The sequence below is a fragment of the Botryllus schlosseri genome, chromosome 3 (assembly GCF_051294905.1).
Source record: "Botryllus schlosseri isolate E-star chromosome 3, Bs_hap1, whole genome shotgun sequence".
Classification (NCBI taxonomy): domain Eukaryota; kingdom Metazoa; phylum Chordata; class Ascidiacea; order Stolidobranchia; family Styelidae; genus Botryllus; species Botryllus schlosseri.
The window spans coordinates 8,763,058-8,787,321 of NC_137238.1; the positions used below are offsets into that span (position 1 = coordinate 8,763,058).

General features: G+C 41.7%; 1 protein-coding gene and 2 long non-coding RNA genes across 3 annotated transcripts; all 3 read right to left on the minus strand.

The window, feature by feature from the left end:
* Positions 1-1,252: 1,252 nt before the first annotated feature.
* LOC145435276 (uncharacterized) lies at positions 1,253-2,468 on the minus strand. Its single transcript, XM_080312594.1, has 3 exons — positions 2,086-2,468; positions 1,764-1,897; positions 1,253-1,585 (listed from the first exon to the last, which is right to left on the minus strand). The coding sequence occupies exons 1-3, from the start codon at positions 2,086-2,088 to the stop codon at positions 1,300-1,302; spliced, it is 423 nt and encodes a 140-aa protein (XP_080168720.1). The 5' UTR covers positions 2,089-2,468; the 3' UTR covers positions 1,253-1,299.
* Positions 2,469-12,391: 9,923 nt separating this feature from the next.
* On the minus strand, positions 12,392-13,380 carry LOC145435372 (uncharacterized). The gene is made up of 3 exons (XR_013913829.1): positions 12,993-13,380; positions 12,639-12,904; positions 12,392-12,565 (listed from the first exon to the last, which is right to left on the minus strand). It is a non-coding gene; the product is annotated as an uncharacterized LOC145435372 (long non-coding RNA).
* A 4,432-nt stretch (positions 13,381-17,812) lies between these two features.
* On the minus strand, positions 17,813-18,753 carry LOC145435725 (uncharacterized). Its single transcript, XR_013913979.1, has 4 exons — positions 18,631-18,753; positions 18,236-18,525; positions 18,020-18,130; positions 17,813-17,954 (listed from the first exon to the last, which is right to left on the minus strand). It is a non-coding gene; the product is annotated as an uncharacterized LOC145435725 (long non-coding RNA).
* Positions 18,754-24,264: the final 5,511 nt, after the last annotated feature.

The following is a 24,264-nucleotide window of genomic DNA, read 5'->3' on the forward strand; positions in this document are numbered from 1 at the left end:
AGACAGCTACCTATTGCAGTGCAGCCAATACCGTTTACCTGTGCCAGCATCTTTGCCGACCCATTCATGCGTCACTATGGTTAATATTATAGTTATGGTGCGCGATAGGAGTTCAATTGCCAATTAGCATCGCGTTCATTGCGCTTTTACGATCATCATGAACGAACGTTTCATACCATAAATACGAGAAAATACATAGAATAACAATGAGCACCCAGATGATATACCCGAGATTCGGGAACTGTTCTGCACTGATCAGGAGCCCGAAACTTGCTCGGACACAGCTCGCGGGTAAGTTCGGTTATTACACGTAAAATAGCATTAAGGCGTTAAAATCTGTGTGTTGTGCCAAATCACGTTGCGTTTCTGGTCATTGTGATAATATTGATTCCAAGGACGACCAGTGACGAGTCCGGTCCAGGAGAAGAAAGCGACATTTTAGACAGCGACACTCGCAGGTTTGCAATATGTCAATATATGCAGTGTCCCACTAGTCACGCACTGTACGTTAATACGCAAAAGCATCAGTTCTTACTTCGTACTCACGGCGCGTGACGTATGTACCACATAGATACGTCGTCGACGGCGAGTGCTACTTTAACTTACAAGTTATGAGAAGGATGTTGTACTGTGCACAACACATGATAATTTCACAGTACGTCGTAGGCAGCCGAATGCGTGGACGATATTGTGGTCACCAACGTCAGGTCGCTTGCCATAACAGTGATCGTCACATGCTCTGGTACGTCTTGGACCAATGACCTTTGTTGCTAACAAGTCACGTACTATTAATGTTCATTACAGATGTGTACGATGAACACAACATAGCACAGAGCGAATATTGCGAGATCCGTTACCGTGATATTATTGTAGAGGGCGTGTGCCTTGAAGTTACCGATTGACTTTCCTGGTTGAAGCGTTTCTTTGTTGTTGACATAAAACACGACATACCCACAATTCGTGGTAGGCCTATTACTACAAAACGTTGCAGTTCGAAGGTACTATAGATCTCATGTAAACACCTTACCTGCACGGATACCTGTTACAAGTTAGTTTCGCTACTACCCGCTTCACTCATAGTGTCAAAGTATGTTACATAAGTAAAATCTATTGCTAACAAATGTGAGCTAGCCATCCTCACTGTACCTACCACCGATTTGTACACTTGGTTGCTGTTGTAACGCGCTAGTGCTGCCGACTGCGATGACATTCTATAAACTTATTTCCTGATGTAACATCGACATACACAAAATACAATGATATTTCGGTGTACATTTAAAACATATATTGGTACTTTTTTCAACACCGCGGACCGCTACGGCACACTTCGCGTCCGCAAGAAATAACCAGCGTGTGCGCGATGCGCATAAGTTCGAGTGTTTCTCTGAAGTAGATCCTGTACTTCCTGGCATAATGAAAGGTCCATGGCACGGCCGGTAATCCTGTGGCAGTATTCTGGCGCATTGCTGCCACGTTGCGTTTCATCGAATTTAGGGCGACGGTTCGAGTCGCCGACGTCATCGCGTGGACGGGGTAGCGAATCCGTGCCAGCTTCATCGGTATGTGGGTCGACGGATTGGAGTACCTGTGCAAAAGTTGCATGGATTACATGCCATTTTCATCGCACTGCGACATATACAACTAATACTACGACAGCAACTCTACTTTATTACTATTGGCATAATAACGAGTAGCATACAACTAATACTACGACAGCAACTCTACTTTATTACTATTGGCATAATAACGAGTAGCAGACTCACATTCTGTTCATGTATGCGATCGGCTCGGTCACCACCAATGGCGATAGGAATTTAGCCTTTAGCTCACTGGCAGCCTGCAGGGTTCTCTGAACGTTGGTGCTGGATATGCGTCCGGCCATGGATAGACTTCTAGTCTGTATTACATCGTACGTAATTACAGTTATACTGACGCTATACGTTGGCTGATTACCTATACATACACGACTACTCACCATCACCGTCCGGCCATGGATAGACTTCTAGTCTGTATTACATCGTACGTAATTACAGTTATACTGACGCTATACGTTGGCTGATTACCTATACATACACGACTACTCACCATCAAGAAGCCGTCGCACTGTGCGTCAGCCCGTCTCCCAGGTTTCCTGCCACCGGAGTACACGTACACAGTGTTGTTATTGATGTCCCGGAGCAACAGGGCACACTGCACCCTAAGGACCAGAAGTGTGCCCGTTTCCGATGGCTTTCTCTGACGCTCATGGTGTACTCGGGTAACTCTGTCGCCGACGTGTCTGCCATGCTGCTGCTGCCTATTAAGAGTAGCATTGTCCCCATGCACCTATAAGGCGACCGTTACGACATGTATGCAACGTGCGATAATGATTGCGTGGCCGAGTCGTCAGCATTCGTCATAATCATTGCACTTGCTGATTGCACAATACAATCCATCACATATTGACTACGTCCGTTCAGTTCATCTGTAACGTGAGGATGCTATAGCAACACTTAGGAGGTTGCTAAGAGTTTGAATAAGATGCGGGAAGCTACACGGTGATGACTACGGCGATGATATACGGTAGCTGTACGATACACGTATTACACGTCAATCAACCATAACATATCAAATTGCATTTGGGTCGTATGACTAGTTACGTAGTCTACACCACAAGGCGCAATAATCTACGCAAGTGCCGACTTTTCACATGATTTATTATCGATGAACAGTTATGCGCAACACGCCCCCTACTGTGATTCATTCAGACCGATTGCAAATGGACGGCGCCTTTCGTGTAATAATATAGGGCTGGGCACAATGATTCGAGTACTCGAATCTGAATCGAGTATTAATTTTAATGATTCGAGTCGAGTAGCAAAATATGATTTTTTCGAGTACTGAAATTATACGCTCCTCGCAACTGAAAAGTATTTTACTAAAGAAAATTATAGTTTTGATACTATTTGCCACTGAGGAAGCCTTGAAACCTAGATAGGTTGTTGATAGGCCGTGTCGCAGCATACCAGGCATAGCACAAAGCTAAGAACGTTATTGTAATTAACACATTTTCGAAGTCATGATCATCCCACAAAATTGTAAGAAGTGCAATGAAATCGGTATGGTCGGGAAAATACTAAAGTATCGGTAACGTGATGGATAACAGGCATTATGTTATTTTTGGTGGCATAAAAGGTACGTATTTGAACTCCAACATGGTAGATTATGCTGTGACGTCATAATGAGTGATACTGGAATACTCGACTCGACTCGAAGCGTAATACGTGATTCAGAATCGAATCACTCAGGTACTCTATTTTGCCCAGCCCTAGTAATGAACCATCGACAAGTCACGTCCATTAATGTATTTTACGTGATGGATTCATACACAAATAAGTGTTATACGTTGCTTCGAATGAGTGCAATATAACATAAGGCGCGTTAATGTAACTGTTGCACTTGTTCAGTATCTTCTCATTTTGCATTGCAAACCATGCCTTATAATGTAATATTATGTCGGATATAGATATATAGGATCACTTAATAGTCAACCTTGCGCATACCATTTGTAGTTGCTGTAGGCCGTTGCCGATATTACAGCGCATTGCTTTTCAACCTTTTGTAGCTCCATCCGCCATTTGTTTGTGCAATAAAAGTCATTCGCACGAACCAATTCAACATTGTGATACCAGAACAAAACGAAATAACCCTACTCAACAGTATGTTCGTTCAGATGTGCAAGAAATAGGCAAATATGTAGCTTAAGCTATCAAGTGTATCATTGAAAAGGCAACTTTTGTCGCTCGTTTTGCTTTAAAATGTTTCACTAAAACCGTTCTTAGCCAAACAATGTTACTGAAAATTGGTACAATACGATCTGCTAGTGCTCGAATTACCTGGCCTTATAACTACATACCGAAATCAAACCTACTTCGTTAGGAGGAGCACAGCATTACTATATTAAAGTAATGAGGCAACTCGCGTTGAACCGTGCATAGCACGGGGAAAATTTCAATAGAAACGAAAACGCCTCCTAAATTATGGAGTCAATTTGCAAAAGATATCAGCATATTGAGACCCGTTAACACAGCCTGATATAAGTTCATGTAGACCAGAGGTCACCAACACGCGGCCCTCGAGGTCATTTTTTTTGCGGCCCGCGACTTGAATTGAAATTTCGGAAGAAAGCTCAGAAAACCATTTTGAAATGCTGAAATTGACTACAGTTTCAACACACTGTTGTTGTTGTTGTTTCAAAATACGGCTATTCTTCGGTGCCCAACATCATTCTTCGTCACTAGCTTTGGCTTTGGCGATGTCAACAGCATTCCATCGAGGGAGAATAACCAACTGATATGAATGAGCTGGGCCTATTGCCTTGAGATGCAATGGCCCAGACACTGCCAAGACCGAAACGTTTGGAAAACGGCATAGGGCAGTGGTTCTCAAACTAGGGGGCGCGCCCCTCTTGTGGGGTGTGAAAGCATCTGAAGGGGGCGCGGAGCTGTGGTCAAGTGAAAAATTTTTTGGCGCTTCGCGCGATTTACTTCAAATTCAAGTTTTGTGTATAGTCCGGAATTCATATGATAGAATTGTCTCATCAATTAACAATCATAACCTTCCATGCCATCAAACTATCCGCCGAGACTGCTAGCATTCTGGTTGCATCTTGTGATATGACGGTAAGGGGGCAGCGAGATTTCTCAGTATCATGAAGGGGGCGTGTATAAAAAAGTTTAAGCTTAACGTGGAGATGGTCTTTCAGCTAGTAACGTATCTCGCTAGCCCCAATATCGATTACTTGGTCGCTGAAAAGCGTTTTCATGTATCGTGCACAGCTCAGAGCTCAAAATAAAATGAACTTGATGATAATGATTTTTTTTGAATTTTTATTCCTTTAATAAAATATTACTTCTTTTGTGGTCACTATGCCCATTGTCTATGTTAGGTAGCACGGCGTTGTACTGACGTTGAGTTTTAACGTTGTTGCGTAGTTTATATCGATAGTGACTACTTGCGGCCTGCGGCCGCCACGAAATTTGTAAAGTGGCCCGCGACCCATTTTGAGTTGGCGACCCCTGATGTAGACGGTCGCACAATTTCCCCTCTACTGTCGTCGACTTCCGTCACTCGGATTAAATAAGCTATATCGGGGCGAGGTTTCCACTTTATTTGCTTGAAAACGGTCTCCTAGCTAAGCTTAGTCTTTGCGGAAGTCCGACGTCAGTTCCTAACCGTATTGGTATTGGCAATGGTGCGCCATTTCACCTCAAGGCGCCATGCCCACGACGACCACAATATGATGCCAATGAAATTGATGTCGCCATTTATAAATGCTTTGGTAAGAGTTCTTCTGCAACATCAAATCACGTAGCGGGCTGCGAATTAGGACCTCATGGCTCGCGTGTCTGTAACCCCTACTCATTGCAAAATGTCAATATATGCAGTGTTCCACTAGCCATCCACTGTACGGTAATGCGGAAAAGGCAGCAGTTTTTACTTTATACGCACGACCAATACGGGAACCGCACACTTCATCAGGCTAATGCCAACCCCGTCCGGCACGATAGCGTTATGTCGTCACAATAGTCAAGCCAATACAGTTCCGGCGTTGATTACTCATGTTCAAGTGTAGCGACTGGGCCATTTACGGAAAAAAAAGATGGCAGACCACGCGTGTATACAGGTGTAGTCAAAATTCACGGAATGGTCACGGAGATACGTGAGATCACAGAAGAATGTTTGAACCCCTCGGACACCGAACACGCCGGTATACAGGAGATAGTCGAAATTGACGAAATGGGCACGGAGATACGTGCGATCACAGAAGAATGTTTGAAACCCACGGACACCGAACACGCCGGTATACAGGAGATAGTCGAAATTGACGAAATGGGCACGGAGATACGTGCGATCACAGAAGAATGTTTGAACCCCACGGACACCGAATACGACGGACACACGGCTGAGGAGTAAGTACTGTTTTGTATAGTACTTGTATAGACACGCGCTTGGTGTGCAATTAGTTGGTATAATATGCAGCTATCATGGATAATGATAGGTATAATGTTATATTACAGCTGGATGACGGACGACTCCTCAATCGAGATGGGGTTGACTGTGACTGAAGTAGAAACACGCAGGTTTGTACACGCACCATATCGCTTAACTGTCCTGTTTATATACACGGTATTATATACAAAAAACGGTGGTGCATTTAGTTGGGACTCACAGCTTTCAACGGGCGGATCGGGTGATGCCGACCATGGCGGATACGAATCGTGAGCATTTATTATACGATAACATTGATTATGGCGTCGACTATCACCAATACATTGCAGCGTGGAACCAGTGTCCGACGAAGGAGATCCCCATGGCGTGGCGTATGACATCGGCGAAGATGGTACGTCGTATTGGAGCATACAATTATACTCAGAACCAACTGGTTACGTTACCTCGTGTTCCTTTCAGGCGAGACGGGCTACGATTACTCGGTCGAGCACCTTGAGTGCACGACCCGGATTGCAATGGTCATTCGCCGATCCAAGAAGAAAGACATTGAATGAGCTGTGTCAATAAATACGACATTCAATGATGACTTTTCGATAGTGCAAACGGGTCCTGAACAGACGGCAAGCTGTCGTCATTCAATGCGAGCATAATTATTATGAATGATTTTCATGACGTAGTTTGCGCACTTGCACATAAACAGTCGCAATCAATATTAATAATAAGATAACCGCCTGTATACGCCCACGGTGATGTAGATTATGTGCATGAGCGCTAGGTGTGTCACGTGCATTACGTCATATAGTAGTGCCGGTATCATCGACAACGGTCTTTACTTTAATGTTGGTCTACTACAGAGGTCTCAAACACGCGGCCCGCGACGGCATTTTGTAATTTCAAGCATTCACTAACATATTCCAGTGCCGTATATCTTTTGTAGATATAAGAACGTAAAGTTCACGCTAAAACTCCCATAAAATAACCTAAATCTCAACGAACTTCACTATCACATCAATTTTAAAAGCTACCATGCTATAGAAGATCATCTTATTACGTTTAGTTATGAGTGTATCATGATAAGACATGGCCCGTTCATGAATCGTGACTGAGAATCGTGAGTTGGTTTGATGCGTCCTTTTCGTTACTCGATATCATACTGACTGGGTGATTAAATTAAAGTGACTCGAGTTGAGTCGAATCAACCGGCAAAATCAGAGAATGACTTGCGACTCGGAACGGTGACTTGGTTGGAAATCCTACGGACGCACCAACTATGATACCGTCATGGGGAATAGTAATATATCAAAAGGTTGTAGTTGCGTTGGTGGGGTACATAGCTATCTAATCAGGTCAGTGTGGCAGCCATTGGTATTATGTGACCCCCGCGACGTATAGTTGAATATATGCTAGGTGTTGTTTGTGCTCGTTATTCATGTGATTATCGTTAGCGAGTAAGGTAGTAGTGCGCTCTCCAGCTGTAACACCGATAAATTCATCGCCGATTGGACCTGTCAATCCCAGGGGTTCTTAACCAGCCGGGTTCGTATACTATGTCAGGGTACCAGGCACCGCATCAGGGTGTACGAGATGCATTGTGGACTTAGGCCTATACGCTCTGGAATATTTTCCATGCCAATTGATTCAATTGGAACATATTCCCCGCGTTACGCGCGATTTCAAGTGAATGGGCTTGCTGATTTTACTGTAGGTATTATCAGACACTGTGATGTAAATGGACATGGGCTACGATAAATCTCATTGTAAGCACAAGGGGTATGGTCGCTAAAAAGGTTAAGAAAAAATGCTATTGCTATGGCTCAATAATGATTATATTCCAGTTGTTATTGGTTCTTGATGTATTCCAATATAAATCGAATGCAAACTCCAACGCCGATTTAGTCTGATTTTGGCAATGACAGTAAAAACAGCCGATACTTATCATGACTGTATCAAAACCAGGATTAGGCTACACCGCTCAAATGCACTGATATCAGATCAATTTTCAGTAGATTTGAAAGTGTTTTACATAGAATTGTGGCACGTTAAATGTCCAGTAGTTGCAATTATATAACCCGACATGTGTACGATGTCATTAGGCATGCTCTCGTATGATATCTGTACCTCTTAAATTAAGAAGATTATGCCCGATACAAAATCAATTGTATTGAAATATTTCACAATGTGTTACTTTCGTATCAAGAGTGAATAATGCAACAGTAATATACATTGCCACGATGCTTGTGCTAGCCTCTCTGAGTGCAAGGTCCAGTCAAATAAGTAGGGCTGGGCAAAATCGAGTGCCTGATTGATTCGATTATGAGTCACGTAATATGTCGAGGCTAGTAATAGATTATCACCCATCATGACGTCATAACACAACGTAATATGTGTAAGTTCAAATATGGAACTTTCGTGTCGCCACAAATAATATACTCCCCGTTATCGGTCACGTTAAAGATAGTTTGGTATTTTTCGAGCATACCGATTTTATTGCACTCGGTAACAACGTTGCGGAACGATCATGAATTCGGAAATCTGCTAGTTCCAGTAGCGTTCGCAGCTTTGTAATAGTTCCAGTAGCGTTCGCAGCTTTGTAATATGTTTCATAGGCTACGATACGACTCAATCAAGTCGCTTTGCATGAACTATAACCAATGCTCCATACCAGCCTCCTAAACCTGGCAATGTCCACGGCTAACTAGAAAAAATCCACCTCGTCGTCGTAGCTGCTGTTAAAAGGTGAATAAATCGTGACTTTCGCTTTGCACCAGCGCGTGAGGATTAACCAATCTAGTGATATCATCAAGTGGTGTAGGATATGCCGGTAAACCTAGTTTAAGCTTCATTGAATACCTAAACTGGCCTAATACCGAGCCAGCTAAAACAGCATAATTAGTCATAGTCATCATACAGTTGACCGGGCCCTCCGGGCACTCAAATTTACCAATACTTATACTCATAGAAAGTGATTGTTGATCTGATTCCGGACATACAATTTAAATGCTGCTATGAAAATCGGCATTTTTCCGAATAGTCGCTCGATATAATTTCCATTATCACGGTCAATTGGTCAGTGTGCTGCGTGTGAGTAAGTGTTTCAGGTTGTTAGGAACACTCCGCCTTGACGGATATTTTGTAGTGGTTCCATTGCCACGTTGACATATTAATTAGTGTTATACGAATCGGTGCGACACTAGCTTTTCATTGAGACAAGTTTAATTAAATTGTAGCTCACGGGATGGCAGCTATAGGACTACCACTTAATTTTGAACACGCGGTGGCGACAAAGGTAACTCGACCCTAATCTGTTTTGTTGCTCTATGCTTTACTATGGGAATGGATTAAACACGGACCCAATTTCGTCTTTTGGCGTGCAACGAGGATGGTGTTGGTATCCATACCAATTTAAATCATTCATATGGATATCAAATAGCTTTTAGCCGACGAAAATGATGCGATGGCTACAAAGGTAACTCGACCCAAAACATTCAGTCCAGCAGCTTAAACTGTACGTTATAGTGCTCGAAAGTCATATTATGCCGTGTTGTTGTGTGCCTCATTGTGTGAGACGTGGCGGTCATTTAATCCCAAAAGATTCATCAGTTCGTGAAAAATGGATTATTGCTATTGAAAGGATAGATCCTGTTAACAAACAAAAGCTTTGGACCCCTGGTCCTGGGGCAGTTGTTTGCAGGGCTCATTTCACCCAACAGGATTATCACATATCACCAGCTACAGGTAAGGGAACTTCGATCAGTTCGCTACATAAGCGTTATTATTCCTGTCAAACATATGTAATTTACATTTGCTGACCGGAGTTCCTACTATATATATAATAAGTATCTATTTGAATTACAGGTAATCTGATGAGGCGTAATAAAGATGCAGTCCCATCAGTCTTTGATTTCAAGAAAGCAAGACCTTGCAGAAGACGCCTAATAAAATATTACAAAGAGCCGTCGACACCTAAATCTGTTACAAAAGATCCACCTGTCACGGGTACTGTTTTCCTGCATGTGCACGATATACAACGTGAGGAGACTGTTGAATCGGCAGTACCGATAACGGTAACTCCTAACAATACTGAGAAGAGCTACGAATCTAGCAATTCTGCCATTCCTGAACAATACATAGCTCATAGCAATACGCAACCAACATTAAATCCGCTCCAGATGTATCATTCGAACGATGAAGCCATGAAATATTATACTTCTTTCGACAATTACAGCCACTTCAAATTCTTTTTTAACACTCTTGGCCCCGTCCGCCTACGAATTGAATTACAGCTGTTGGACATTAAATCCAGAGGAACATCTGTTTTTAGCCTTGATGAAACTGAGGCAAGCTAAAGAGGATTTTGAACTGTCCATTATGTTTGGAATATCAAAGCAGACTGCGGGAAGAATATTTAAAACATGGCTGGATTTTTTGTATTACCAATTAAAAGACTTGGAAGTTTGGCCTAGTTGTGAGACAGTGAAGCAAACAATGCCACTTGACTTCAAGAAAAAGTTTCCTACTAGAGTTATCCTGGATGCAACTGAAATTCCTATACAAAAACCAACTGATCTTTTGGCGCAAAGTGCAACATTTTCTTCTTATAAAAATCGTAATACCTTAAAGACTATCATTGGCTGCTCACCATCCGGACTCGTATCCTATGTATCCGATACATATGGAGGCAGAGCAACAGACCGTCAGATTATGGAGAGGTCTGAATTGTTATCAAACCCTGATATGCTTCAACCTGGGGATAGCATAGGCTTACCATACGTCCTCTTTTAAGAGGATTTGTCCTCTTTTTTGACTTTTTTGAAAGTGTTCTCGGAGGACGCCCTTTTGTCCTCATTTTTGAGATTTTGTCCTCTTTTTTGAAAATTTAGGTCAGATTTAGAGGAAATTGCGAGTGATATGCCGCAAATTAGCGCAGAAGTGAAGCTCCGGCGGGTATTTCGGAGGGGAAAGTGGTGATTTCAGCTCTGAGCGAAAAGAAGACCTTTTTTTTTTTTTTTTTTTAGTCAACCGATCATGAAGCGGGTGAAATTTACCTGTTTTTGAGAATTTTTCTCCAGTTTTGCTTGTCTGAAATTTCCGAAAAAGTGTCCTCTTTTTTCATTTCCGAAATATGGTAAGCCTAGGATAGCATAATGGCTGACCGCGGCATAATGGTGCAAGACTTGTTTGCTACGAAGGGAGTGTTTGTCAATACGCCTCACCTCATGAAATCAAGGAGTCAACTTGATCCGAAAGAAGTGATTCAGGACAGACGAGTGGCATCAAAGCGTATCCATATTGAACGTATTATTGGCCTCGCTAAAACGTTCAAAATTCTCAAGAAGGAACTTGATATATCAAGGATACCTGACACTCATAAGATCATTTTCGTGTGTTTCATGATATGCAATTTTCGCAACAGCATTGTCGACCAATATGCTTAGACACTAGTATCAGTTCAATAACCTTTACATCATTTCAAAACACCGCAAATCAAGAGGTCACCACCAGGTTAACCGTTCAAAAGATTCGGTGGCCTAAACATATAAGATATGCGTAAACTACATTAAGTTCATTTATCAGTTCTATTGCCTTCACTGCCCAAAAATTTTCAATGACTTCTTCATCTCGGAATCAAAAGCATTTAAGTACCACACCCAACTGTTTGTGCATGCCCCCTCTTCACATCGCCTAAGCCCGGATGGGTGTCCAATTTCAAAGGCTGCTTCAAAGTCATGTCGAAACCTTCCTGTCTTTTTCCATTGTATCGCAGTCTTGTCGTGCTTTGAATTGATGAAAATTCAATAACAAAATACAATGGAACAGAACTGGTTTACTGTATATTTATTTGTCAACAATCAATGATGGAGAACCTAGAAAACGTATAGGTATATTCGAACATTCGTTCAGTTCAATTCTGGTGCATTTTTGGCAACAAAAGGGCGATAACAGAAATAATAAAACCATTGCAGTTTTGGTAACAATTCACTGAGCCAGAACTCCTCATGAAATAGAGCTAGGATAATGAGTATTTCCGCATCTCCATCACAAGGACAATACACCAGGAAATAGCATCCTTTACGTGCGCTAAGAGCCATTTGACCCTGAATTTGACAGTAATATGGATGGTTTTTATTGATTTGAATTCCACCACCCTCGCCATACACCACGAAACGGAAATTAGGTCCAGGTTTAGGGGATTCTCCTCGTCCAGTATATGAGCATTTGACTTCTACTGTAAATTCAGACCCTACTAGACCATCAGGGGTTGCACCAAGGTAGGGAAAGCTGGGGTGAACATGAAGCCCCGACTTCACAACAGTCAATCCACTTTTCTTTTGAAATAGTTTCAAGGCCATTGGTTCATATGTTTTACCATGAACCACTGACGGTACATTTAATTCTCCACTTATAAACATTGCGCTGCAAATAGAATCCCATCTGATCTGTTCTTGCTCTGAGCACGGTAGATTGATCCGAAATGGCTTGCCGTCACCCGCCACTTGCGTTCCAAGTGCCATAGCACACACTTAGATTGTTCTTTAGTTTTTCTTTCTAACGCTTTGCACTTTTCAGAGGTGATCTAAACAGTTGAACAATGTCAACAAAAAGACAAGCTTTGACCTCACTCTCTCCCCTAGACAAAATCTACTTACCTCACATCCTCTGTCCACCCAATACTCTGTGAAACATGAATATTGACAGTAGTCGTGCTCCATAGTAGCTACTGCCAAGTTGGCCTTCGTATACAGCTTCCTTAGTGGTATGTCCTTGGCTTCGTTATAGCAGAATTTAAACACGGAGTTTCTCACATAAGAGTCATAATCGAAACCGCCAGTCTTCCGGTATTTCAACGGTCTGGGGTCTTCATCATCAGACGTACTAGCAGCGGTGCGCAGGTCTTTTGATTTCAATGGTGATCCTGAAATTAGAAATTAGAGTGTGAGAATTAACCGAAAATATCAACCATGGTTGTGCCATTCATCATGAAATCAAGAAATATGGCATACCCGAATAAGATTTGGTTGGGTGATGGAACGTCTGCAGAACATCAGTGCAGCTTTTCCCAACTTTAAGATGGCCATAACTCTGACTTTCACTGAGTGTGAACAGAAGGCAGGCAATATGTTTGCATGTTCCGTGATCACCACCTCCAGCAGGGCACTCGCATGTTGTATTGAGGGTTTCACCCGAAGATTTTAATTTCAGTTTAACATAGTATAACACCTAAAAAAGATTTTTATGAATTATTGAAAATTTTCAAATACACGCACAACTGTTCTAGACTGCAAGACTGATGCATTACAGGTTACATATATACACAAATCTGTTTGTAACTAGATAAGATAATAAAAGGCATTTCTTTTGCTGAAAACGTCTTTTCAACTAGAGTGAACACTGCGTAGCAAGTGAAACTTTCCCTTATGCTCTCCCAGTCGCATATACAGCTTTGTAATTAGTGATCAACAATAGTCAAGATTGACCTAACTTCAATTGAAATAATAAAACTCTCCCTTCTTCAATACACTGCATGTTCTAAGTTTGCCAGCTTCATACATTAACCACCCTTTATTCAATGCTTTAGTGTCTGCACTTTTCTTTCTATACAGCACCAGGCGATAAGTAAAGTATCCCTCAATCAAAGGATGTGGTATACTGGGAATCGCTTTTACAGATTCCGAGTTCAACTCTGAAAATCCTTCCCCTGGCCATAATACTGAAACATTCGGAGGGACAAGAACTGGTACTGCTGATGCGCGCAAATTCAAGTCATATGCTCGGAGCCTGTAATGCAGATATAATTGGTTCATGTAAGAGCTTAAAATGTACCACGAAATGTAGTACGGTGGGGTAACTCAACATATCATACGATACCTCTGCAGAAGATCGGATTTTTTCCCACTGACTTTAGCATGTCTTTTCCCAAGTTCTACTTGCAACTGAGCTACAGTCATCGTTGAATAGTCCTTCGAATATTGCGTTATCGTTTTATAATCCGCCATCCTCCTAAAAAATGCACTTCGCAGTGATAACTTAACTTCCATATACAAGTATAATCCGTAAGCATCCTGTAGTCCAGCATGAACACAATAACACATTTGGGTCGAGTTATATTTGTAGCCAACGCATCATTTTCGTCGGCTAACAGCTATTTGATATCCAAATGAATGATTTATATTGATATGGATACCAACACCATCCTCGTTGCACGCCAAAAGACGAAATTGGGTCCGTGTTTAGTCCATTCCCATAGTAAAGCATAGAGCAACAAAACAGATTAGGGTCGAGTTACCTTTGTCGCCACCGCGTGTTCAAAATGAAGTGGAACAGCCCCATTGCGTTGCGTTTTTACGCTCATATATCGACACGATTTGTCCCGTGCGTGTTCTCGATACCGCACGTCGTCATACCGATCAGGGCAATTATGTTAAACGAAACGTCATAATCAAGTCAGTTGCCGCATGTGAAGCAATTTCATATCCGTATGATTCCATCCTTGTGTTCGTTGGTTACGGTTAAGCGAATATTTGTCGAATCGTTGTCATGCCAATGGAGGATAGATAGCAATGAGTCGCCTGTTAAATGCTGGTCACGTAGTCGTTCGTGGTTGGTGTGATACATAAAATGGATGCCTGCTGGCTGCAAACATGGCTAGTCAGTATTAGATTCGAACTTTTGTAGGGAACAAGTCCCGTGTGCGGTGGCTGTAGGTCTGCTGATATCCGACCACCGGTCGGTTGTCAACATATTATATGCCAGTGCTTTACGCATTAGACCGTGACTACAACTCATACAGCAGCAATTTATTGTATACAGTGCGAATTGTCGACTGTTCAGTTATGTGCATTATCCATCGCTGCCTACTCGTATGACAAAATAGTACACCTTTCAAGAGACGATGAAATCGCTGCAATACAGTGCCAACAGGTGGTATTTATAATCTATGAGAGTTTGTGTGCGTATACATGGGTACAACGTGTCCTCCCGTTAGTTCACATATCACAGGCGTTCGTGCGTGCAGGTGAACTATGTAGACAGTTCCACGCTAACCAGTTAACCACTAATGAAGCGTTGGTGGATTGAAATTATCGTAATATGTGCTACGTCATGTTGTTATCAGGATATGATTGAGACATGTGTCTCAATATGACTGTCACCAATTGAAACTGTATTCAGTGTTCAGGATATAGCTATCATATAATACCGTATTGCTTCCCTATGTTACGTACCATCGCAATACCAGTACGCACTGACTTGATAACTAGGCATACGGTTGAGACGTACTCGCACGTATATATTCGGGTTATAGTATTCGTGTAACTGTTAACCGGCGACTCAACCGTCAGTACATGAGGTAATTACACCGAAAGGGGCACGTTGTCAATTCTAATGGGTTTATGTTAATTGACATTCTGTATTCTCAACTTAACGTTGCACTGAATTATTTCCATACGTAAATATGAACATATGGTGACATATATTGTTCAAGCATGTGTATTGTGTATATATATTATTGTCGCTTAACATACCGTGCCTACTGTGATCCCATAGTAACCGCTAGTTATGATTAATAACAGGGTCGAATGTATTTCAAGATAGTCTAGAGCAGTGGTTCCCAACCTTTTTCGACTCATCGCCCCCTTTTCAAGCTCCACACCGATCATCGCCCGCCAAATATTGGGAACCGAAAAACAGCACTTCGTCACCCCCCCCCCCGAAAGAAATCGTTGTTTTTATGGCCCCATAGGGTGATAAACCAAACCCCAGACCCCTCTCAGCCAGTGGGCTTTTTGTCGCTACATATCAGCTATACCCTTTTTCATGTACTGTTTGGTGAGTCACCGTATTTCGCCTAAACGCACGAAGCGCCACAAATTTATATAATTCATGTTTGAATCGGTCAATATGGTCGATGTGGTATGTTGGAAAAGGTAGGACCCCTATATAATAATTAAAAATTGTTATATTGACTTCTTTACATGATGCTAATTCGTGACTTCCTATATCTGCTATGTTAGGAGATGGAAATCGTCAAAACGCACCGAACTAAAAGACGCACATGATTTCATATTGGTATTTCTTTACTGGCAAATAATTTTTTCCTTGCGGTATGGCATTTGTCCTGTAGGGTTAAGGTCGCCAGGACAGGAACATTCGACGCCAGCCATTGAGGTGCCTATGGACAATTAAACATATATGTATATTGTATATACATTGAAGTTTTCGGTCAGCACAAGGGCATTTCTTTTGGCCAAGGTCTTCTCGCTGCTGATCGTTCTGGCACACTTCTCGGAGTCGCATGTTACATGACCTCTAACTTCATATGTCTTGCTGCACCGTGGCGCAGAAATGGCCGACGCCGAAGTCTCCCATTTCCATAAATCATGCGTATTTTTGTTGGGTGACGGGGATCCCAACATCAAAATATTAAATCGCGCGCAGCGCGAAAACTTTTTAAAAAGTCGCTTGAATTTGCTTGAATTTCTAAAAAAATTACTCTATCATTCATGTTAATTCACGAAATAAATATGGGCTTCCTTCGATTTCGGGCCCCCACTCCCAATTGGGGGTTTGGGGTGCTGTAGTTACGTTCCCGACTCCAATATAGTCGTTTTAACGCGCCATCGCCCCTTCGTTCTTTTCGCCCCCCATCGCCCCCTTCGTCCGTTTTCGCCCCCCTATCGCCCCCTTCGTTATTTTCGCCCCCCTAGACCGCCAAATCGCCCCCTGGGGGGCGATATCGCCCACGTTGGGAACCACTGGTCTAGAGCTAGGTAAGTCCACTTTATTTGAGAGTAGTGCATATCATCTTTTGTTAAGCATGCTCTCAAAGTGGCATACAGCAAAGGGGCGTTCAACTTCATCTTCACACATCTAATGCAGTAACAACATCGTATAATATGAATGGTAGTAGTGAAAATTGTAGTGGTAATGTATGGTTAGACAAATTTAATCCGACATCATCAAAATACATTCGAAGCAACGAGAACAGGATGGAATCTTGTGGGACCATCGTCAAATGAATGAATAGCCGATAGTTGGCACACTAACAGTGAACTTCTGATTGCATTTCCTTCAACTTATTGTCGTAAAATAGGATTCCCTGTAATGGTATCTATCGACCGAAATATCTAAATAAGTAACGATTGACAATTACCTGTGATACTGTATATTATACTCTTCTCTGTATCGTTCCAGTTTTAGTATGTGTACTCCCCTTTGCTCAGACATTATTAACGGATAATAGAAAACAACGGTTGACTTATGTGAAACATGCAGGTCGGCGTATTCACGGAACTTCGTGTGGTTGACAATTAATTGCGTGCAAGTTGTAATTTGTTACTTTTTTTGTACAGCGGCAATTACATCCCGTCATGTTAGTCGCGGGGATAGCGATGTCAGAAAGATTATGAAATACTGGGTTCACATACCAACCGTCGTTGAGTTGACCGGCATCTATCCGGATATAGTTAGGCCGGTTAGTCGGTTATATTTGCACCTACGATATACGCTGTTACGTACGTTAGCACAGTATATGCACGTACAATAGGATTAGCCTACCGATGAACGCGATTAAAACACTCTTCATTCATCTATTGCGCAGTGTCAAGCTATGTAGCCTATCATCTGAAATCAGGCTAGGTCATTAACTGTACGCATGGGATGCCTTTACAGCAAGAGCAGCGATAAATGAAATGCATTTATTAAAGAAACAACGATCAATGATGCCACTGTACGCACAGGTACCAACTGTCATGTCTATACCCGTCAATCACCTCAAACCGCTACATATGCCGTCACCACCCCCACCCCCCCACCCACGCCGCCCATCATCAATACAAATTGTATATATAAAATGGTAGCAGTATCATCGGAATGGAATCTCTTCATCACAATCATCAGGGCTTCCAAGACGGTCCCGCAACTTCTGTGGCGCAGTCGGTAGCGGCGACTCCGTCTTCGTCAGAGTCCTGTCGAATTATTGTAAACGTATGTAATGGATCTACTTCAACACTGTTTAAACACGCGTTACTACCGTTATCTCTTGCGTGCTGCCGTCGAACATTTGCTGAAGGTCCGCTTCCGTGCTGGAGTTTATCTCGTGACGTCCAGAGGATAATAATTCTGCGTTGTCGCATTGGCCGCTCTGTAATAGCATATTGTGATTTGTCAATCCACATTGCCGCGTCGTAACACTGCGTCAGGTACGTCGTGGGAACGAGTAATAAGAACTACTTATGGCAGTGCGTACCTCTCCGAAGTCGTCGTCGTCTTCGTCGAATATGTAGAACAATTGCGCCTCCGTCATACCGTCGAACAGCTGCTGATCACGCGTAGCGGCTTCTTGGCGGTTAACACCAGACCCCGTGCTACTCGTCTCTACCGTAACAGACGGGCCCTGTTCATAAAGATCTGATGCTGACAACTGTAATGCTACTGAACTTAGTCACTAACCGTTGTTCCGACTGATACTTTTACAATTTCCATCTCATTCGGGCCATCGGTGCCTGATTTGGTGGCCACGGCAGACACATCGACATCCTGTGTGGAGAAAAGAATGTTCGTCAGTAACGTGTACAGTACTTTCATCAAAGAGGCAAGGCAGCTGAAAGAATGGGAATATAGAACACTCCGCAGTGGGCTCACCTCATCCGTCGAGCAATCGTACGACACGATAGACGCCACATAAGGATTGGTCGTAGCGGCTACGTGGGCCGGATGAATCGTTGAGACGCAAGCTGCTGCCATCGGAGCAACATGCAACTCCGCGGCGCCTGAATAAGCCGTCGTGAACATATGATATGAGAGGAAATTATTAGCAGTTGCGTCATCCATACTAACGTCTGTCGATATGCCCGACGTGGACGGGCGTTTGCCAGGCGTGACTGAGTTATGGTCATTGAGCGCAGTCGGTTTGGCAACTAGTTCACCGACTTGCTGCCGCCTTCGTGTGCACGGATTAATCGAATTGCGTGCAGCCTTGACTTGTGCGTTCATGCGTCGAGCCTACATATCGAATAAGGAATGCTATGTGCAGTGCATATTACACGGATACGACGAACGTATTGCAGAGGTCGGAGACACCGCGAATAGAGTGCGAATGAGCAGCGTAAGTACGATGTGCGTAAAATTTTTCTACCTCTTCCCGCATCGAGACATCAGAAGGAACGACATGTCGCTGCTCCACGACGCGTACTCCTCTATTGCCATCCTCATGCGCAGCAGCATATCGATATCCCTATTACATGGGCATGATGATTAAAATCGTTAGCTGTCGCACGGTAATGATATAGTTTACCCAATGGGTTAAGGATGAACAACGGTAGTAGTTAGTATGATCGGTCGTGAGGTGGGTGGGGTTCTTATGGCGGGGTGGTGACTCGTATTGAAAACCGGGGGTGGTGACTCGTACTTTCAGACCCCCCTTGTGGTGGTGAGTCGTAATGGGTTCTTATGGACGCGGTCGTGATTCGTACTTTCGGGTATAGGCTGCGGCGGTGACTCGTATTGAAAACTCGGGGTCGTGACTCGTACTTTCAGGTATAGGCTGCGGCGGTGAATCGTAATGAGAACTCGTGGTCGTGATTCGCACTTTCAGACATCTCTCGCGTGGTGTTGAATATGTACGAGTCACCGACAATAACCGCGCAGACGGAAACGTGGCTTGTTGTGAGGATTTACGCAGTGCGCGCGACAGACGGCGATTCTAATATCAACAATAGTCGCGTTCGCAAACTAACACTTCAAAAAGATGTGAAATATTTGTAAAATCCTACGATCGCTCACAAGATACCACTTCCGGCATATCGATCTATCACTCAATACACAACCGAAGTTGAATTGTAATTGAATGCGTAAATTTATCACCTCGACATCAAAATTCGAAAACAACAACTTGATGCTTTATGTTCTCACTCTAATTTCATGATAAGTGTAATAATTGCCGAATAACAGATACATCACCGCGAGACTTGCATACCAACAAATTGTCACTTATTTCTATTCTAGCCGTAATCCTTTGTGAAGTTACCGCTTATTCAAAAAGGTGTGAAATATTTGCAAAACCCCGCGATCACTGACAAGATAATGTCTCGGACATAACCATCTTTCACGACTTGGTGTCATAACCATACCGATCGCTCATGCGGTGAAATTTTAGTAATCAGTTTGTCACAGAACTTGATTTCGCTGGTAAGATTTAACAAGTAACGAATAACAGACCTCCAGTGTCGGTAACTTGAATAGCGACAAATTGTCACTTATTTCCGCTTTAACCCTAATCCTCTGTGAAGTGAACGCTTATTCAAAAGGGCGTCATATATTATTTTAAAATCCGACGACCACTCACCGGATAATGCTTCACACATAGCAATCCCTCATGCCCGCTCACAAGGTAATATTTCGGTAATAAGTTTGTCACAGAGCCGTCGCAGACGGTGATTCGAAAACCAACAATTTGTCACTCGCCCGCGATCGCTATATGTTTCACGCCTCCAGAATAGTGGCTGACTTTAGTTGCGTGATAAGATCCATGAAAATATTCAATCAATGTGTTAGTTTATCAACTTGAAATGAAACTCACCACACAAATCAAGTCTATTCGTATCTGAATGTTTTAAATCGGTACAACTCTAATCCTTTGACAAATCCCTTAACGGGTTTTTGTTGAATCGAACGTAACCCGAATATTACTGACACCGACTTTCAGCCGCATCGAATTATTCGCACATTCCGCGCCACTGTTTTCACACTTATAGAATCAATACCAACTATAACTCTACAAGAATCAAGAATCACAAGTATGTGCATTACACAGTTATTGTCTTTATTAACTTGAAATCAAACACTTAACAAAAACACGCAACAAAAACACGCAACTAATCATTTGGCAACCCTAACATTACCAAAAAATTCCAGTATTGTTGATTGAAAATCCTTGAGTCATTATTATCAAAAATGTTATAGTACCGCATCGGAATCCATTCGCGGGATGTACTAAAGGTAAATCCAGATAATCCAAAATGAAATATTTGGACTTTGACAAACATGACTACTAAACTTTGATCCAGTCACATTTCAAGATCATACTTTGAAACAATCCTTGAAACTTACAACTCTATTCACGACTGAGTTTTCCGTTTATCAAATAGAGTTTCAGTAAATACTATCGCGATATTTTAATGTGTTACTACACACAATAGAATCAATCAATGAAATAGCACCTGTTGTAAATATTTCTAACTTGACAACCACTTGTGCATACCGTGATCAAGTTGCGACGCGATGAGTTAAATCGGGATATTTCAATCTATTTGTCGAAACCTTGAACAAACTATCAGGTTATTTTTTGTTGTAATCGAGTGAACGGAAATAGTATTACGTCTCAACATTTTAACATCTTCCCATACACAAAAGAGTAAAATACAAAAAAAAAAAACTTGTCAAGTCAATCCGTTTGTAACTTACCCAACCAAAGCAAAAAGTATCCTTATGAAAAGTAGACAAGACTACTACGCGAGTAATCACCACAATCCAAAATCCATAGCGAGTTCGGTTGTAGTCATCATCGTCTTTTTTGTTCAACTGTAAAAGTCGTTACTATTCTGTAAGATAAAGTAATTACTACTCGGTATATTTTATAAACCAAAGGAAATACTACTCGGTGTGTGGTTTGACATTAACATATTACATTTGAGTATACGAGATTTGAATGTCTGACCAACGTAGTTGAGAATTCATTTCTTGCAATCGAACGCACGCGCTATATTGAAAATGTTCACGATGTAAACATATGAATTGACACATTGATTTCGACATATGAGATTTTGTAATAGTCGATCATGACTTGATTATTAAATTATGACATTATTAGACCAGGGTTGCGTTGAAGGTTATTACGATACCAACAAACTTTTCAGAAACATTGTTATTAGCATATCGATTTGTGAAACTAGATTAACATGTCTGAAATGTTTTGATTGGGAAGATTAAGCCGTGTTCGTAAAAACCACGCAGCGTATTGTGGATATCAGGAAATATTTTACAAATGTAATTGTCTCCACTAACCAAGACTAAAGATGAAACACCAATTTCCTTTGTTGAACAATAACCGGTACAATACTTTATCATCGTAATCTGCGGTGAGAATTGAAACACTTCCGCACATTATCCGGTGTCAAGATATCACACTAGGTGAATTGACATACCACCGCTTGATTAATACCTAATCCGTTCGCACCATTTCACATACTTTGATCATTACAAAAGTAAATTGGAATATGTTTGCTAGACGCATTCAATTCAGTTAGAAATGTCTGGTACACAACAATCGTAATATCAAAAAAGTACTTGCTACACTGTTATTTGCTACAAAAAAGTACTTGCTACACTGTTATTTGCTAAACGTGTTTTGTATTGTTGTTCATTTGTAGTATTGATTGTTCTTGAACCCTCAAATAATAATTCCCGACATGAAACCAAGCCGCTGAAAGTCGTTACCATCACGAAGATACAATGTGTACGATGTTTATCAAATGTGTCCTACCTGGCCAACAGAAAACAATTTTCACTCACCTTGTAATGAAACCAAGCGGTGGGCCTTCGTTCAATATTTTGTTTGTGTCAAATACTTTGCAATAAACACACACACTGGAGTGGTTGAGCTTTACATCATCAAGCTGTCATCTGTAAATCGAGATCACATCCGACTTGTAACTGTATCGTTTACCTAACCGAGTTGTATGCGCAGTTTCATATTTTTATCATTTAGTGATTGCTGAACATACCAAACGATACACATTCACTTCCGAAATACTGCGTTGATCTCAATTCCCTTTGTCGTAATAACCGAAGTACATTTGTTTCGAATTCGTAACAACCGACTTTTCTATGACACGATAAATTTTGACAAGTTATGCTTAGAAGATTGGTTGCATATCGCGAAAAATAACATACTGCTCATATTGATACTGTTAATCGGTATTTTCACGCGAGTCGATTTTCAAATGAGTAAAATTTATTACATGAGTTTCTCCGCTTAATGTAAATGAAAACTCAGTCGTCTTTTAACATCACAAAGACATTGATAAAAAGTAAGCAATCAAACACAACACTTTGTACGACACTAATTATTGTTCCACACATCTCATTTCATACTAAGTGTATACGAAAGATATTCATGTTACACGAAAATATTCGCTCCTGCTACAAACCTGTACAATGATTGGTGGTGTAAGGCTAGCACAATTGTGGTATCCATACGAGTTTAGTTAACACAATTTACGACACCGAGGTCGCCCCATCTTTCGTAAGACAACAAACCAAGGCTTCAGGATATGTCCATGTCATAACAATAAATCAGCTACTCCAACAACAGAGTACATATGTTTTCTAGCACGGTGCTTACATCTTACACACAAATCAACCCACTTTGCTAACGAAAAGTGCTGAGTCATCACAACAATACAACTAAAACATACTATCATACAAAATGGCCGTTATAGTTTGCACACCAACGATACATCGTACAAGTAGCAAGTCTCGAGAATCCAGTTATTCAAAAAACGTGAAAGTGTTTCTACGCCAAGTCGGTATGTTGACGAAAGCATATATTGTAATATCATGATCGATTTACATTCGTTGGTCACAAAATGTCACTACTCTAAATAATTATTTTTCACTCAAAACCTACTTGGCGCCATTCGTTTCATCAAGCACGAGTTCAAGAAACCTGCTACGACATGAATTGTTATTTTTATGTTGTGTAAATAGGTAATAATTAATTTTAGTAACACTATAATCAACATCATCGAGTTGCGCGAATAGATTTACATGTGGTCTTGTGGTTTTAATCGAAGTATACAGCACGGTCTAATGTAGAGTCATCTCTATTGTACAGCAACTCGGTAATCGAAATGCATTAAAATTTAAACAACGATCTTGTTTCATCACGTGAAAAATATGTTCACTATCGCGATACTCTGCACTGGGCGTGCAAATCCTTTTCACACTCGTGATAGTATACCAACGGCTACCGGCGACAACGTTTAACAACACCAACGACACTAAACATACGATACCTACCCAAATAAAATTACCATTTTCACCTGGAGGTCGGTCGTTACCCGAGTAGAAATACCATTGTCCTTTGGAGATTTATCGTTTACCCAGTGTAACAAACCCCTTATCCTTTGGAAATCTATTTTTTCTCTGGGTAACAAACCTTTTTCACTTGGAAATCTATTTTTTCTCTGGATAACAAACCTTTTTCACTTGGAAATC